Source organism: Theropithecus gelada, chromosome 16 (genome assembly GCF_003255815.1).
Source record: "Theropithecus gelada isolate Dixy chromosome 16, Tgel_1.0, whole genome shotgun sequence".
In the NCBI taxonomy this organism is placed as follows: Eukaryota; Metazoa; Chordata; class Mammalia; order Primates; family Cercopithecidae; genus Theropithecus; species Theropithecus gelada.
Window position 1 is genome coordinate 41,889,075 of NC_037684.1, and position 17,968 is coordinate 41,907,042.

At 45.1% G+C, this 17,968-nt stretch overlaps 2 protein-coding genes across 3 annotated transcripts in view; one reads left to right on the plus strand and one right to left on the minus strand.

Annotated features, from left to right (window-relative positions):
- ARSG (arylsulfatase G) overlaps window positions 1-4,604 on the plus strand; it is a 175,725-nt gene extending 171,121 nt beyond the window's left edge. Inside the window, exon 13 of the mRNA XM_025361654.1 lies at window positions 3,290-4,604. The gene's annotated coding sequence lies outside the window, so the exon portion shown is untranslated. The remainder of the gene's footprint in view (window positions 1-3,289) is intronic.
- The window catches only part of WIPI1 (WD repeat domain, phosphoinositide interacting 1), a 37,541-nt gene extending 27,287 nt beyond the window's left edge, over window positions 1-10,254 (minus strand). The window contains exons 1-3 of one of the 2 annotated variants that reach the window (XM_025361660.1): window positions 10,072-10,254; window positions 5,531-5,613; window positions 3,328-3,497 (exon numbers count right to left, since the gene is read on the minus strand). In XM_025361660.1, the coding sequence (XP_025217445.1) occupies window positions 3,328-3,497; window positions 5,531-5,613; window positions 10,072-10,151 (333 nt within the window). In that variant the 5' untranslated portion in view covers window positions 10,152-10,254. The remainder of the gene's footprint in view (window positions 1-3,327; window positions 3,498-5,530; window positions 5,614-10,071) is intronic. The other variant, XM_025361661.1, reaches the window with a different exon arrangement.
- Window positions 10,255-17,968: the final 7,714 nt, after the last annotated feature.

The following is a 17,968-nucleotide window of genomic DNA, read 5'->3' on the forward strand; positions in this document are numbered from 1 at the left end:
ATTTTTTATAGAGACAGGGTCTTGCTGTGTCACCCAGGCTGGAATGCAGCAGCATGATCGTAGCTCACTGCAGCCTTCAACTCTTGGGCTTAAACGATCCTCCTGCCTCAGCCTCCCAAGTAGCTAGGCCTACGGGCACATGCCACCATGCCCAGCTAATTTATTTTTATAGTAAAGACCTAGTAAAGACTAGGTCTCGTTACGTTGCCCAAGCTGGTCTCAAACTCCTGGGCTCAAGCAATCCTCCTGCCTCAGCCTCCTGAAATGCTGGGACCACACTTGGCCCTTTCCTTTCTATATACTTAGAAAAAAGGGATTTGGGGCTGGGCGTGGTGGCTCACGCCTGTAATCCCCACACGTTGGGAGGCTGAGGTGGGTGGATCATGAGGTCAGGAGATCGAGACCAGCCTGGCTAACATGGTGAAACCCCATCTCTACTAAAAATACAAAAAAAGTAGCCGGGCGTGGTGGTGGGTGCCTGTAGTCCCAGCTACTTGGGAGGCTGAGGCAGGAGGTGGAGGTTGCAGTAAGCTGAGACTGCACTCCAGCCTGGGCAACAGAGTGAGACTCCATCTCAAAAAAAAAAAAAAAAAAAAAAAAAAAGATAAAAGGGGGATTTTGGATCCTTATAACTCCTTATACAAATCTTCAATTTTTTCCTGTTTTTTTTTTAAAGAAACTGTGCTGTCTAAAGGCCTGAGGAAGTAGCAGACTGAGTGTTACAGAGCAAGACACACTGCCCTTGGGCCTTTATCATTTCCCCAGAGTGGGCAGTCCTGCCGGACACCGCAGAATCCCTACCTGGCAAGAGAGACTGCAGCAGCTGAGTTGCTTAAGCCAAAAGTTAAGTCCCAAACTTGAAAGTTTTCAGAAAAGCAAACCCCCAATACTTCCCAGACCTGCTTCAAGTCATTCTTGTCGGAGAAGAAATGCTAAAGGAAGGGAGAACTGTTAGATCTTGGTTCTGATGAACTGATGTTCATCTTGGTTCTGATGTTAGATCTTGGTTCCGAGAACTGTTAGATCTTGGTTCATGGCTTTGCCATGAATTGCTGACAGTTGCTGGTGCATCAGCGTTCTTTAGAAGGTGGGGGAGGAGAACCTCACAGTTAATGAGTATTATATTAAGGGGAGGCTGGCACCTAAAGGTTAACAGACTTGGACACTCAAATAGGCCTTCCTTGTCCCATTTGCTACTGAATATACCAGACAGAAAGAGAGAAATCATATAAGCAAATACAATAGATGTGATTTGAGGGCTCCGGTCTTTATAGATCATTTGCCTAAACAATCTTAAAAAGATCATCAGGTACCAAAAACAGACATTTAACCTTGTATACGGATTACTATTATATGCAAGGATAAAAAGTTTAGCAGCGGAACTTAATCTGCTACCAACAGATTTCAAAGAAAACACTTGAGTCAAGAATTTTATCTAAAAGCCTTCAAGTAGAAAACTCTCAAACTGCCCTTCCCTCCTTGCCAAGAACGCGGGTTTCTTTTCTTTCTTACTCCTGCTACTCCCTACTTAAAAGGCCTCACTTCTCTTTCTCCAGCTATTTTTCACTGCACTGCTTTAGATGGACTTACGTGGATTTTCATTGGAAAGAGCTGCTCAACTCAAAGAAACAATCCCTTCCTTCTCATAAATTTAAAGAGCATTTATTTGTCTCATTTGTTAAAAAAATAATTAGTACGTAAGGGTTCAGATACAAAGACAGAAGAAAACATTGTCCTCAATGAATGCAGCAACCACTCTGGGAATACTTAATCGCATAGATAAATCTGCATGGTCACACAAAGAATCTCTTTGTTTATTTACTTATTTAACAGTCAGTCAGGAAATAGATATTTATGAGCACGTATCTACTGTCTTTTCTACCAGGTCTTATAATAGTGAACACACCAAGACAGTCCCTGTCCTCACAGTAATTTGATCAGGTGTGGTGGTTCATGCCTGTAATTCCAGCACTCTGGGAGGCCAAGGAGGATCCTCGAGCCCAGGAGTTTGAGACCAGACTGGGCAACATGGGGAAACACTGTAACATGGTTCGGATCGATGTCCCTCCCCAAATCTCATGTCGAATTGTAATCTTCAGTGTTGGAGGAGGTGGGGCAGAGTTCTTATGAATGGTTTAGCACCATCACCCCCCTTGGTACTGTAGAGTGAGTGAGTTCTCACAAGACCTGGTTGTTTAAAAGTGGGTAGCACCCCCCACCCATCTCTTGGTCCTGCTCCTGCCACGTAAGACGCCTGCTCCCGCTTTGCCTTCCGCCGTGAGTCAAAGCTCCCTGAGCCCTCCCCAGAAGCAGATGCCGCCATGCTTCCTGTACCGCCTACAGAACCTAGAGCCAATTAAACCTCTTTTCTTTATAAATTACCCAGTCTCAGGTAGTTCTTTATAGCAATGTGAGAACAGATGAATACACACTGTCGCTATAAAAAAATACAAAAAAAAAATTAGCTAGGCGTGGTGGTGCCCACCTGTAGTCCCAGCTACTCAGGAGGTTGAGGTGGGAGGATTGCTTGAGCCTGGGAGATGGAGGCTGCAGTGAGCCACGATCGTGCTACTGCATTCCAGCCTGGGTAACAGAGCAAGACCCTGTCTCAAAAACAAAAACAACAACCCAAAACGAAAACCCAGCAACTCAAAAGGAAATCTGCTAACACCCCCAATACTTACTGAATAAGAATTTATATTTTAAAAGAGAATGTATGGCCTATTTGAGATCAGAATAATCCTTCAACAAGGAAAATGCTACAAAACAGAATAAGTCTTCAAGGGTTAGCTGGGAAAAAGAAAAACGAGAACCCAAGGCAGAATAGTGGGCCTTCCAGGAGAGCTGAGGACGAGGTGGGAGAAGGGCGGTTTTCCTGACCCAGGGAGCCCCGACTTCACTCTCAGGCGTCTCCTGCTTGGTGGTATTGCCCCACCATCTGCAGTGAATGCCACTATCTGGGGCAAAACCAGAAGAGTCGCTCCTCTGATTTAAGATGCCCTTGCGGTGGCTCATGGGACTGTTCAACCCAGAGCTCTGACCCATCCCTGCGGTGCCCAACCTGCACCCTAAGGAGAGGGTGCAGCCTACGAGTCAGGGACCAACGTTCTGGAAACATAAGCCAGAGGTCCAGGGAAGACAAGGTTATAAGCAGCACCTGGAGTAGACTCTGTTTACAATACCCCCAGGACACGGGGCCTGAGTGTTAAAATTCTCATTAGAATTGGAAGCTTGTTTTAAAGACATTGATCTTGAAAGATGTCCATCTTTTTTCTCTGGTTCCCGTTAGCAGAAGCTTTGAAACCCTGAGGGATTTCCCCCACTCACCTGCCGGTTCAGCCTTATGGACAAGATGTTGCTGGAGTAGCTGTAATTACAGATCTCTGTGCCTTTCTTGAAGTGATACACGTTCATTTGCCGTGGTTTTGTGTGACTGACTACCACCACCAGGCTGCTGGAGAAGAGGCGCTCCACGATGTAGACGTCCGGGATTTCATCTGGGAGGAAAAGTGGCCAGGAGGTTACATGGATGGATCACTTTCAAGAAGGATTCCAGCCTCCATGACACTGGGCCCGGTGCAGGCCAGGTTCCAAAGGTTCTCCAGGTCTTGCCAGCCAGGCGCCCTCTCTGAGCTTGCATTGACAGTGATCCGCCATGCCCCCCACCCTGCCAGGTGACTTCTTACCCTCTCCCAGGGAGCACTTTCAGAGTCCTTTCCAAATATCTAAAGTGAAGAAAACACTAGTGGCCTGGCCTGGTGGCTCACGCCTATAATCCCAGCACTTTGGGAGGCTGAGGCAGGAGAATCACTTGAGGCCAGGAGTTCAAGTCCAGCCTGGCCAACATGGCGAAACCCCATCTCTACTAAAAATAGTTTAAAAATTAGCCAGGTGTGGTGGTGCACACTTGTAATCCCAGCTACTCGGGAGGCTGAGGCATGAGAGTCACCTGAACCCGGGAGGAAGAGGTTGCAGTGAGCCGAGATCATGCCACTGCACTCCAGCCTGGGCGACAAGCAAGATTCCGTCTCAAGAAAAGAAAAAGAAGACACTAGTGACTAGACTGCAAAGTCAGAGCAAAGGCAGACAGCTGTCTCTGATGCTGTCTGAGTGGAAGAATCTCCCTCCAGACCCTAGGGCTCCACCATTTGCTCTGTCAAACATGTTTGGAATGTTTGAATAATTTTCATCTACCCTTTCCCTGAGAGATTTCAAAGGTGTGACTTCTTAGTTGGGAACCTCTGCTTCAGAATTCTCCTTGTCCTGCTAGAGGGGTGCCGACATGGGAGGGGACAGTAACAGAGTTCAATCTGTACTCCCCCCACCCCCTACCTTGCTGTGCTCCCTGGATCTCTTTCCTGCTGAAAATAAACTGGACATTAGTATTATGATGAGGAACGTACTTCTGTACTCAGGAAGTTAGTTAATGACCCTCCTGAGCACAAAGGTTACGGCTTTGGTGTCTTTCTGAGCACGTTCTTTTCATATGTGTACCTTTCTTTCACTTGGACAAGGCCCACAGGGAACGATGCGGGACAGACATAGAGCAAAAAATTCACAAGAATGGTATAATAAAAATAACATCTTACAAATAAAGTAGGAGTCCAAAATATTATTTACTGAACCACTTTCTTTCCAGGAAACTGAAAGATTGTATATTGTTTGCTATTATGATGGCATAAACTATCAGCCTGAGAAAATAAGGAAGTGACATTTCTAGTGAATTATTTACAGTGTTCACTGGATGTGCTTCAACATCATTGACATGGGCTATGTAAACAGGATACTGTTGCCTTCTTCAAACAGATACTTCCATAGCTGAATGAATGTTATCAGTATCTTATGGTGCCAATATAACGGCAAAAATAAGTCACAAGTGGCTGGGTGAGGCGGCTCATGCCTGTAATCCCAGGACTTTGGGAGGCCAAAGTGGGCAGGTCACTCGAGGTCAGGAGTTGGAAATGAGCCTGGCCAACATGGTAAAACTCCATCTCTACTAAAAATATACAAATTAGCTGGGTTTGGTGGCATGTGCCTGTAATCTCAGCTACTTGGGAGGCTGAGGCAAGAGAATCACTTGAACCCAGGAGGTGGAGGTTGCAGTGAGCCAAGATCGTGCCACTGCACTCCAGCCAGGTGACAGAGCAAGACTCCGTCTCAAAAAAAAAAAAAAAAAAAAAAAGAAAGAAAAGAAAATGTCACAAGTGTTCTTTAGGTTTGACAACGATAAAAAAAATTAATGACTGTGCATATAAGCATGTGAAAAAGTCTCAGTAATATGATTTCACACAAATAATTTATTCATATAAAAAGAAAATGTTACTTAAACTGTTGCCAGATCTTACTAAGTGCCTGTGGTTTTAAAGCAAGTGGTGGCAATGATTTATATTTAAATCTGAAAAATCTTGACTTCCCTAAGTTTGACGGTTAAGGAAGGGAAAAATAGGCTGCTTGGTAGCACCTCAGAATAAAGCCCAGAAAGAGGCTCTGGTTCTCCTGCAGATCCCTGGGGTCTCTCACACACACTTACTGCTTCCGTGGACTTGATCCAGCTGCTCCACAGAACTCAGAGAAAACAGCTTATACCCGGCTTTAGTTCCAATTGCTAGGGACCTGTGGAGGATAATGACAGCATGGGAATGACGACAGGTATTCTAACAACAGATCTGTCTGAAAATAGATACCTTTTGCCCCCTAGCCTCAGGGGTACAGGTAAACAAGCATCTGCAGGAGCTTAGATCCTTGATAACTTCCTAAAGGGTGAGCATGCCTTGACAGGCAGGAAGAGTAAAAGAAAAGAAAAAAAAGTCAAAGGCAACTTAAAAAAAAAAAGTAAAATGGTCAAGGGACATGAAACGGCATAAGTTCTGTCATCCAACAAAATGTCAAAGCTACCAGACATATTTTTTCAATTGGGCAGATAATAGGAAAACTGGAATGTTTAAGAATATTCATAATAGCTCAAAGCTCTACCTCCAACACAACGAAGGGGTCTTCTTGTTGTCTGAGAGGCACTTTACCAGATAAATCATTTTTTCTTTCCTTCATAACTTTGTTTGTTGCTTATAAGAATACTCCTTCCTTCCTTCCCTCCCTTCTTCCTTCCTTCCTTCCTTCCTTCCTTCCTTCCTTCCTTCCTTCCTTCCCTCCTTCCTTCCTTCCTCCCTTCCTTCCTTCCTTTTTCTCTCTCTCTTTCTCGCTTTCTCTCTTTCTTTCTTTTTTTGAGATGGAGTCTCGCTCTGTCACCCGGGCTAGAGTGCAGTGGCACCATCACGGCTCACTACAACCTCTGCCTCCTGGGTTCAAGCAATTCTTCTGCCTTAGCCTCCCAAGCAGTGAGGATCACAGGCATGCACCACCACGCCTGGCTAATTTTTGTATTTTTAGTAGAGACAGAGTTTCACCATGTTGACTAGGCTGATCTCAAACTCCTGGCCTCAAGTAATCCGCCTGCCTCGGCCTCCCAAAGTGCTGGGATTATAGGCGTGAGCCACGGCGCCTGGCCTAAGAAACACTTTCACAGTAGGCATAGTGGGTCATTAGTAGGTAAAATTTAATAGATTCTTCCTTTCATCAGTTTCCAGAAAAATGTCCCAATACTTGATACTAGTAGCTCTCACACTTGGATGTACATTAAACTCAGCTGGGAAGTTTAATTGGATTTTCTTTTAAGTTCAAGTACTCTAATAAGCAGCCAAAGTTGGAGAACTCTGCTTTCTACGATGTCCTACAAAGCAATCATCACAACCAACCAACAAACAAAATAAAAACTAAACATTTATCTGGGACAAAGTACCTTTTTAAAAAATCTGGTTTTCTTAATTTTTCATTTTTCAATGAGGAGATAAAGATAGGACATGAATCCAGATTTTCTTGGCCTTGTGTTGAAAGTAAACATCAAAGTCAACTTTGTTCAGCAGCTGGGAATCCCCACCCAGCTCTTTCCAGCTGCGCCCTCCGCACCTAAGTGATGAACAGAATCTGACCTGGAGCACACTCACAGCAGTGTGCTTCTCTGAAAGCCAAAGTGAGATTCACTCATTACAGGGAAGCATATACTAAAATAAGCAACTTACTACTACAAGCCTGGATGGCCAAGGCTCTTGTTTCACTAGCCTAAAAAAGAGAAGATCACATGATTTTCCCTGGAATTTTTTTTTCCCTACCCAAACACTTGTTCATCCCTGGGACACAGGGATAGGGCAACTACAGTAAACTTTTAATCCACAAGGTAGCTGGTGACGGCTCGCAGACCTCCAGCCTGCTAAGTAGCTAAACTGGTGGGTTAGACATTTGCAGCTGTGCACTTAGAACTGGCATTTAGTTCCCAGATTGAGGTATTCATGATGCCAAACAGCAACTGGAAAAGTAAGCCCGGAGCATCTTAAAACTTCAAAAAGTATTTTGTAGTGATTATTGTTTTTAAACTTTCTTCACATAAACTTTTTCACATAAATATAGATGTGTTTGGCTGCAAATTGAGGTTTGTAAAGTTTGCAAGTAAGGAAAGAAATACTGTAACTAGAGTTTTATAACCGTAATGCAAAGTGGCAGCAATTTAAAGTAATTTTCAAACATAAGCCCTGCTCCTGGACCAGAAGAATTCTACATATGAGAAAATCACAGAGTGATGTTTTATGTGATATTTTAGATGATTGATCAATGGCCACGAAAGACTCTGAATCAAGAAATTTAGACTTAGACCTTATTTTGTCCATAAAGTCTTTCTGTAGAAACAAAATTCTAATCACCACTCATGGAAACAGAGCTGGGGACAATATTTATCACTAATCAAATGTAAAATGTACCCAAAGTAGGCTGGGCACAGTGGGTCACACCTGTAATCCCAGCATTTTGGGAGGCTGAGGTGGGTGGATCACTTGAGGTCAGGAGTTCGAGACCAACCTGGGCAATAGGGCAAAATTCCATCTCTACTAAAAAACCAAAAAATTAGCTGGGCGTGGTGGTACACGTTTGTAATCCTAGCTACTCGGGAGGCTGAGACGGAAGAATCGCTTGAACCCTGGGAGGCAGAGGCAGCACTGAGCCAAGATCACAACCACTGCACTCCAGCCTGGGTGACAAAGCAAGACTCTGTCAAAAAAAAAAAAAAAAAAAAAAAAAGTACCCAAAGTGTATAGCATGGTACCAAGCACAAAGTATAAGCATAGGGGACTGGTAAGGGTTTGCTGTTTTCACCTACCTTCTTTGGAAATACTGGATCCCAAATTCAGCCTGCATTTATAGAAAAAGACATGGCAATACACCTAAATATATTCAGGTGAATTGACTTATTTTAAAATCCAATGTCATACCCTCTGTGGCTCAAAGCAACTGACTGTGACAAGAACTTTTATTTATAGGCAAGGCAAAGCTGCCCAGCAAAGCCTCCATCCAAGAAAATAAAACTAACAGTAGGGAGTAAGGAAATTAACTTTCAAAGCACCCTACAGTTTTGATAATAACATTCAATTGCTGTAGAAAGCTGGGACTTTGCATTATTTAATGACTAGAATATAAATTAACACTTTTTTTTTTTCAAATCTAATAATGTTACAAAGCAGAATTTAGAACATTTACTACTTATAAGCAAACTAACCCCCCTTCTTAACTTGTGTTCAATTGGGAAGGAAAACATCACCCAGGCATTTCAACAGCCATGCCCTCTTGCAAAATGTTTCTTACAAAACATCAGGATTTTATCTATACCAGCACTTTTATAAATGGCAGGTCTCAACTCATGAGTGGATCCTAAAACGCAATTCAGTGAGTCACAAGCAGCTTAGAAAAAAACGACATAGAAAATTTGCACATGATATTTTGTGAATAGTGTATGTGTTATGGGTATTGGGTGATGTTGCAATATGTATTTCTTATTGCGGATTGTGGTCAAGAAAAACTTGAAAGTCACTCAAATAACCAAGCTGTAGAGCTACTCGATTACATGATTACACATATGGTTTTTTCAAACAAAGGCATATTGTTCAGCACCGGGTGTTTTTAAACAGAAACACAAAGGGAATGGAAGCCAGGGTGGCTAATGGTACATAATGGCCTTAATTACACTACTGAAGGATCAATATTAGCATAGCTCAGTCACCAGCAGCCAAGGCACAGAAACTGGTACAGCAGGAAGTGGGAAACTGGGAATCGGTCATCCCCGCCTGATGCTCTGGGTGCACATTCCAAAAAGATGATTCCATATGGTCCCCAGGGCTGGCTTCCATGAAAATAGGGAAAGAAACACGCGTTTGCCTCTAAGTCACAGAATCCTGCAGATGCCTGAAACACACTTCAAGTCCCAGCTCCCTCCCAAAGCCCAAATGTGAACATCAAAGTAAAACATTAAACATCCACTCAAAAACAACAGGGTGGAGCTCCTGTTTCCTGGAGAGAAAGCAGTCTGCGCCCGGGAAAAGAGTCTTGGACTCCGAGAAGGAGATCCTGCCTGGCTGGGTGGGCGATGTGAAAACAGCCAAAGAAATCCAAAGGTTTCTTCCATCCAGAGCGGGCAGGCACGATGCCCTGCGCTGGGGATGGGGCAGGGGCTGGCCTGGCCGCAGGGATAGGCTGCCTCTTCGCTTGAGGCCCTGCCCAGATGCCACGTTGAGATGCTCAAGGACAAATGGGAAAGTTTTTCCAGTACTCTCATCTTCCTGGGCCCCAACTACAGAGTCCTGGATCAACTTGCAACTTCCTCTCCTTTCTCATCTTTTTGTTTGGCCACCGTCTCTCTTCCCCAGACACCCACTTTGGTCACTGGCTTTCCCACCGCCCTGCTCCCCCCATATTTCGTGGCCCCCGCTGCCCCACCACTCCCTTTGCGAACTCCCTGCTTTCACCCCTGGCCCAACCTTCTGGCTCTCGGAGGACACTGGGAGTGGGGTGGGGTGGGGCAAACCCCACTGCAGGCGTAAGGGGATAACAAGATCCCAGCGCGTCCGAAGCAGCCACCGGCCCTCCCGCCGAGGCTGCCTCGAGGCGCAGGCCACAAGTTGCGCTCAGGACGACACCCCTGGGTCCTGACACTCTGTCCCCCACCTCCCTGGCAGGGGCCGCGTCGCGACTTACGTGCAGTCCTGGTTGAAAGAGAAGCAGCTGAGCGCCGACTCGACCCCACCCGGGGGAGCGTCCGCGGCCTCGGCCTCCATCGGGGGCTCGGCCCGGGAAGCCGCAGCTCGGAGCCGGCGACAGCCACCTCAGCAGCCCGCCCGCGCCGGCTCCACGGGCCGGGTCGCCGGTCCTGTCCCGCCCCTACCCCGCCCCGTCCCCGCCCCGTCCCCGCCCCCACCCCGCCCCGTCCCCGCCCCGTCCCCGGCCTCGCTCCGCCCCTCCTTGCCTCTCGAGCGGGTCCCGAGGACCAGAGCACCTGACAGGGCGGGCCCTCTGCCTCCGGTCACCATTGGCCACGAGCCCAAGCCACGGCGGGCGGACACTGCCTCCTTGGCCAATCCGTGACGGCTGTGGGCGGATCCACCCTGGCGACCCGCCCCTGGCTTCGTAACGCGGCTTTCCATTGGACAAAGGCGCGTGACGCAAAGGCAGCAGGCCCACGTGGTGGTGTTTTCATTGCCGGAGCCGCCCAGCTGGGAGGGAGAGGGAAGAATGAATGCGGCTGGAGCCAGACCTGCTGGTTTCAGTCCGGCAACTGCGTCCGGGCCGCCGCAAGCAGGGCAGGAGGACGCGCTAGTTCCCACCCCGCCCAGACCCCTTGACATGTGTAACTCTGCCTGTTAAACTTACAGAGTTTAGCAGAGAGGGTTAGACTCCAAAGCCCCACCCTTTTGTAGAGTCCTCAAGCTGCATTGAGAGAAGCTCCTGAAATGGGGCTGCCTCAGCCAGAGAGATAGCAAGTTAAGTTATCTTATCCATTGCCGAGCGGTTGAGAACCTCACTACTTGCCAAGCGCCATACTATGTATGTCATCTTGTTGAATTCTTATAAAACTTGTGTGGAAAATATGATTGTGCTCAATATACAGAAGAGGCAACTGAAGCTCCAAAGCTACACAATTTGTCTAAAGTAACAATAAATGGTAGAATGTGTATTTGCTTTCAAGACCTGTGCACTAAATAACTGCTGAACAGTTATTTGGCAAGACCTATCCGATCCGTAGCTGAAAAGGAAATGAAAGAGTGTGTAGGGCAGTGTAGTTTATGAAAGGGGTAAAGTCTGGAAGACGTAGCACAATTCAAAACTCACATAATTCGAGATAAACCTTGACAAAGGATCTCTTTTTTCAAGCTAAGTACTGTACATATTTCCATGTGGAATTATTGTCAATACGGTTTATGAATCAGGCGCTCTGCCAGCTTTGGATTGTATAATTGCTGATGGATTTTTAATTCATCGTTTTCAAATTTTGAGATGATATTTTAATTATTGTTATATGACAGTGTCTCAAATCAGCATAATTCAAATTTATTAGGTTGGTGCAAAAGTAATTGCGATTTTTCCCATTTCCCACTTTTAATACCTAGTTTATGACAAAGCCATATATATATATATGTATATTTTTAATCTTGGACCTAGAATAGATGAGCAAAGGGCATTGTTTCACCTAAACCTTTCTGGTTGGATTTCCGGTTTGTGTTTTCTGAGATGCAAATGTAACAGTTTCTTTTCTCAACTTTATTTTTTTTCTCTCCACTGATGTAAAAAATAGTTCAGCTCATAGACTCAGAGATGTTATTGCTCTTTGGCTGATTGTGAGGTGTTGTATAAACTCTCAGAAGTGAATGGAACTGCTGTTTAGATACTTCGTGCCATTTTTGTAACCTCTCAGGTCAAAGCTGCTTCCCCCCCACCTTCCAGCTCTGTCAAATGCTGCAGTCATTTCTGTCCTGGTTAGAAAACCTAGAATCTGGCATGCTAGGTGCTAAATTGTTTGGAGAGTTACATGAAGTGTACCATAAAGTTTTTAAAGTGTAAGCTGTTATTATCAGTTTGTTATTAAGAGTCTGGACTTTATGGGGTAGATGTGGGAGCTGGTGTTAGTTTTTGAGCAGGAGTGTTTCGTGATAAAAGCAGTGTCTTTGTCAGATAAAGTTGGCCAGGGTGTGCAGAACAAATTAGAAGTGGGAAAAGACCTAGAAGTCTTTAGGGGACTAATGTGAAATTCTGGAAGTAAAGGGACAGGAGAGACTAGGCTAAAGTGATGAAAACAAGGCCAGAAAATTAGACCAAATCATGGAGTTGTTTTCAGGCAATGCTGACCGATAGATAAAATGAGCCCCAAATGTGAACTCCACATGTAAATTTCAATTTTCTAGAAGATACATTTAAGAAGGTAAAAAGAAATAGGCAAATTAATTTGAATAATATCATTTATTTAATCTAATATATCCAGAATATCATTGCAATATAAAGATAATCAATATAAAGTTACTGATCAGTTAATTCAGGTTTTAATTTTCTTTCTTTCTTTCTTTTTTTCTTTTTTTTTTTTTTTGAGACAGAGTCTCGCTCTGTCACCAGGCTCACTGCAACCTCTGCCTCCCGGGTTCAAGCGATTCTCCTGCCTCAGCCTCCTGAGCAGCTGAGACTACAGGCTACAGGTAGGTTCAAGCCATTCTCCTGCCTTAGTCTCCTGAGCAGCTGGGACTACAGGTGCCCACCACCATGCCTAGCTAATTTTTGTATTTTTAGTACAGATGAGATTTCACCATATTGGCCAGGCTGATCTCAAACTCCTGACCTTGTGATCCACCCGCCTCGGCCTCCCAAAGTGCTGGGATTACAGGTGTGAGCCACCATGCCTGGCCTCAGATTTTAATGTTTTTAGAACTAAATATTGAAAATCTGGTGTGTGTTTTTTACTTACAGCATATCTCAGTTCACATGAGCCACATGTCAAGTGTTCATGTAGCTGGTGGCTACTTTATTCTCAGTAGACTCTTGAGGGACTAAATGACAGGCATGGCAACTAATGGGGAAGGGGGAGGGGCAGGGAAGAAGAGGGAAGAGTCAAAGCTGGTTTCATGGTTGGGAAGGGGAAGCCTGTTGATTTGCTTTTAGAAACTAGATCTTCAGTCAAGTAATGAGGAAGATTTATTTCATTTCAGACACTTTTCACTAGCAGCAGAACTGCATGCTTATTGGAATTAAGGTTTGGATGTAGAGATGTGGCCATGGGAGAAAAATGGTCACCTTCCCAGCCTCAACCTTCCTGTGAACGATCCCCCTTATATGTTTCTCTCCAGGCTAATGGTCCATTATGCCACCAGCCATGTGGAAATAACGTCCCAGGGCTGCCTCATCTGACTTCATTTTTCCCAAGACAATACGTAAGTCTATATTTTTATATAAATCTATGCCTATTTTAGTAAAAACCTGCATTTGTAGGTAAATTTAAAAACTGATGAAAACGAATTCTTATTTTCAAAAAGTACCTTGTGAGCCAAACTGAATACATCAGCTAGCTGGATGTGGTTTGCGGAGGGCTGGTTTGTGATTTTTGTTAGAGGTGTAAGCAGCCACTTTGAAGAGCTCCACCCTCAAAAAATTTCCCAGAAGTCCATTCATATAAAAAGCCAAGGACAAGGTTATAAATAACTTAAGAGGTGCTGAATCCATTTAATGTCAGACTGGTTTTTTTTTTTTTTTTTTTTTTTTTAACATTCTAGTTCTGGGTTCTGTGGGAGAGGACATTCTTGATTTAAATGTTGGGCTCACGAGCATCCTAATTCTTACAAGTTCTTGCAACAGCAATTTCACTACTAAATAACATCAGCAAAAGGTAATGGGGTAGGTGGGGCGGCAAACAATGCTTTGTTCCAATGGGAATAAGATTTTGGCTTTTTCTCTTTCGACTAAAATTCCTAAATGTCTATCTTTTCCCTGAAAAACAAAACAAACAAACAAAAACACCTCCATTATTTCTAGGAAAACTTACTCGTAAGTTACTTACCAGTCAGCAAAATCTGGGAGAATAAAGCTGGGCTCTGGGAATTAAAAACATGTTTGGTAACACAAAATTGCAGGCCACGATTCATCTAATGGAGAGACTTCTTATTTGTGTAACAGTCAGGTTGTAATTTTAAAATGCTGATTAGGGCATGCACAGGGCATTCACAGGGGAAGGTGGAAATGAGATGTCCTGTCTGATGCAACACTCCTGTCACCCCATATGGTCACTCATGGCACCCAACCATCTATAATTAGAGTAACTACTAGGTGAACAAACACTGCTCCTGTTCTGTTCTTCTTTTTATAAAGTCCATTCTATTTTTATAAAACCAAGTTACAGGAAATAATCTCCTTTTTCTTTTCTGCTATGGGGCAATACTCAGAACATGAACTGAGAACGAGTTGAACCCTAATGGGCCAGTTATGTGGCCCTTTGAGAAAGGGTAAAGTAGGAAGGGCCTTGGGACAATGGAGCCAAGAGGGAGAGGGAGGGAAGGGCGATGTGTCAGTACGTGGAGGAAGTTCAAGGAGTCAGCCCTATGGTGCCAGGGTAGAAGAGGAGGGGTTGGGCTGTGGGGTGATTTCTGGGAAAGGAGATGATGGATCTGATTGGCAAGCAGGAAGCCCCAGCCAGAGATCTGGCTGAGCAGCAGGTGCAACTGGGTTTTTGTTTCTAATTATAGACAGTTCGTGTGAGATAGCATGGCTGCAGGGAATGAAGGACCCCTATCATGTGCCCTTGTCCCCCAAATGGAACCATTATTTCTGGATTTATTGATGGAAAGGGGAGAGACAGGGAGCAAAAACTAACAACACTTCGAATATTCCTTGACTTACATATTCCTTCCCAAGAGTCAGGAAAAATGTCATTTCATGAAAGAGTGAACTGATGTCTTAATCTTCATTCTCTCCCCTCACCCATCTTATGTTTGCCTCCAGAATAACCTTCCTGAAACAGCAGGGTGAATCACAGGTTCTCAATAAATGCTTGCTGATTGGCTGATGATCACGAAGACAGTTGCTCTCTATGAGTGCTTTTGCTAATGTCCTTTGAGCTGAGAGTCTATTACTCATGCCAGTGCAGAGAGGTTCAATCAGGGTGTGTTTGTTCACTGAGGCATCTTCAGATTGGTCGAGAATACAGAGACGGGTTCAGCAGGTCAGCCGATCACCCTGCCTTAAATTTTAGAGTATAATTATAGGCGATATCTGAAAATAGAAAACCAAGCTTTCTATAAAGCTTGGTTTGGAGCGTCATCCATCTTCTCATTTAACACTAACCACACCTATCTGGTCTAGAAATGTTTATCCCCATCAGGCAGCTGCATATGCCGAAGTGGAGCCTGTTGAGTAAGTTGCCAAAAGCCCGAGCACAGTTTTTGATGCAGGTGTGGTTGTATTCTGTCCCTTCCACTGGGTGCCCGGGTTGCCAGTCCACGCTGTCTCTCGGACTCCTTTGGCTCAAGGCTGGAAATAGAATTGGCATCTTAACCTGTGCTTCATCCTACGAAGGGACAGAGGAGAAAGGGGTGAAGAGATAGAGGCCGAATTATGCCAAGAGGGTCACAGGCTAAGTACACGGGGGAGAGTGTGGAGTCCTGCAGCTCTTCAAAGGGCACGAACACTTTGCCTACATTTACCAAGGGTACGTCTAGAACAACTCAAAAACGACCTTTGCTCCCAGAGAGTTAGCCTGTGCTCCTGGCTGGGCATGGCTTGTTGGGAAGTGCTGTACTACTTTAGGTTTCTTTCTAGTCTAGCGGTGGTGTAGGGAGTGGTAACCATTTTTTAGAATCAGTCAACCCTGGGAAGAAGGTGGATTCAAAGGCTTTGGGGTGGAGGTGAGAGGGGCGTGGCTAAGAATCCCGAGATTCTTGGTGAACAGTGCCATCTAGTGGTCTGCGTGATTTAGTTCTAGGATGGTTGGGTGGACACCTCAGGAAAAACTGGCTTGAGTGATAAGATATGGGTAGCCGGTCCGAAAGCCCCAAAAGGTAAGTCTCTGAGGCTGCCTTGTGTATTCTTCCAAAACCTGTTTACTGTCTATAAATGGAAAACACAGAAGCCTCCCTCACCACTCCCTCTGAAGAAGAAGAAGTTTGGAAGGAGTTTGTATAATCATTCATTCATCTGATCAATTTTTTATCACGTGCCTGTTGTGTACCAGCCATGGCCCCAGGTTCTAGGGATATGACACTGTCCGAAATAAATAAAAACCCCTGCCCACCAGGGCAGAGAGACCATCAACAAGAAAAATGAGATGTATAGTTCCTAGATGGTGATAAGTGCTAAGAAGAAACGCACAGCAGTGAAAGCGTGTTTGGGAGTGTGGAGTGTGGGGAGGGGAGATTTTGCATAGGGTGGGAAGGGAAGGCCCCACTGAAAATTCCCATTTGAGCAAGACGTCTGGAAGAAAAGGGAGCAGATTATGCAGTTATGGGGGAAAAGGCTCAAAGAGCAACGAGGAGGCAGGGCCACTGGAGTAGGGAAGAAGAGTGGGGAGAACTACAGGTAAAAAGGTCAGAGTGACCTGAGAAATCGCTGGAAGTTCTGACTTACATTGGAATTCGACACAGGCAACTGTGCTGAAAATAAATTGAAGGTGTCTTGGGAGATTTCGCTTTAGCACGTTCGAGTCTCCAGAAAGCCCAGCATTATGTTTATTGAACATTGTTTCCCAAGTACTTTCCAAGCTTATTTAAAGATAGATCCCTGTCTTCCAGGAACACCCACTACATGTGGGAACCGGAGGAAATGGAAATCAGCTCGGATAAGCAGACTGGAACATTCCCGACAGCCATAAACAAGGCCAGCACAAGGCCAGGCAAAAACCGTGTTTAACCCAAGGCCACACCATAGCTGCAAAATTACTGACACTGGCATGTCTAATCCTTTCTTATCAAAGCCTCTCCCAGACCCACTCGATCTCTCCACTTGCTGAACAAAAATTTCTGAGATACCCAATGAGGAAACCACCCTGCCTCATGACACACGCGTTCCTGACCTGATTCCTGTTTCTTCTACCTTTCCCTCCCTAGCATCACTTAACACAAACCCGGCAAAACATCCCTTTCCCACGGCCTCTTACTGAGATGCCTCATGGTTCACTTGATGTGCACACCCTCTTGCTGCAGGAAGTTAATAAAACTGACATTGCCGAGGCGGATGGATCACAAGGTGATTAGCTAGGTGTGGCGGCGTGCGCCTGTAATCCCAGCTACTCAGGAGGCTGAGGCAGGAGAATCGCTTGAACCCGGGAGGTGGAGGTTGCAGTGAGCCAAGATCACGTCACTGCACACTGCACTCCTGCCTGGGTGACAAAGCGAGACTCCGTCTCAAAAAGAAAAAGAAAAAAAAAAAAGTGACATTGACAAGATTCATTCCTCTTGTACTTTACCTGTTATCAGAGCCCAGCATTTCATAGAATAAGTTGTAAGAACAGCTGGACAAAATGATTATTTCCTATTATGAAATTCTGAGTCTAAAGATAAGACATTGCATCTCCCCCAAATCTGTCTTGTGTACCAATTGAGAACAGCATTTTAAGAATGAAAAGGGTGAGGAAGTGTGGTTTTTTCTTTTTTTTTTTTAGACGGAGTCTCACTCTGTCGCCCAGGCTGGAGTGCAGTGGTGCGATCTCAGCTCACTGCAAGCTCCACCTCCCGGGTTCATGTCATTCTCCTGCCTTAGCCTCCCGAGTAGCTGGGACTACAGGCGACCGCCACCACGCCTGGCTAATTTTTTTTTGTATTTTTAGTAGAGACGGGGTTTCACTGTGTTAGCTAGGATGGTCTCGATCTCTTGACCTCGTGATCTGCCCACCTCGGCTTCCCAGAGTGCTGGGATTACAGGTGTGAGCCACTGTGCCTGGCCAGCTTATTTTTATAAGTTGCTCCTTGTCTCTCTGGTCCCTTCTGCTGCTAACATTTTTGGCTGAACATTTGTACTATGGGACCTCTTGGCTTGGTGAGGGTTTAATACTCTTCCCTCCTGCCAGGAGCCTCCTTGGAGTTTCTCAGGCAATGCACGGATGACTGAAGACAGACCAGATTGGTTCTGG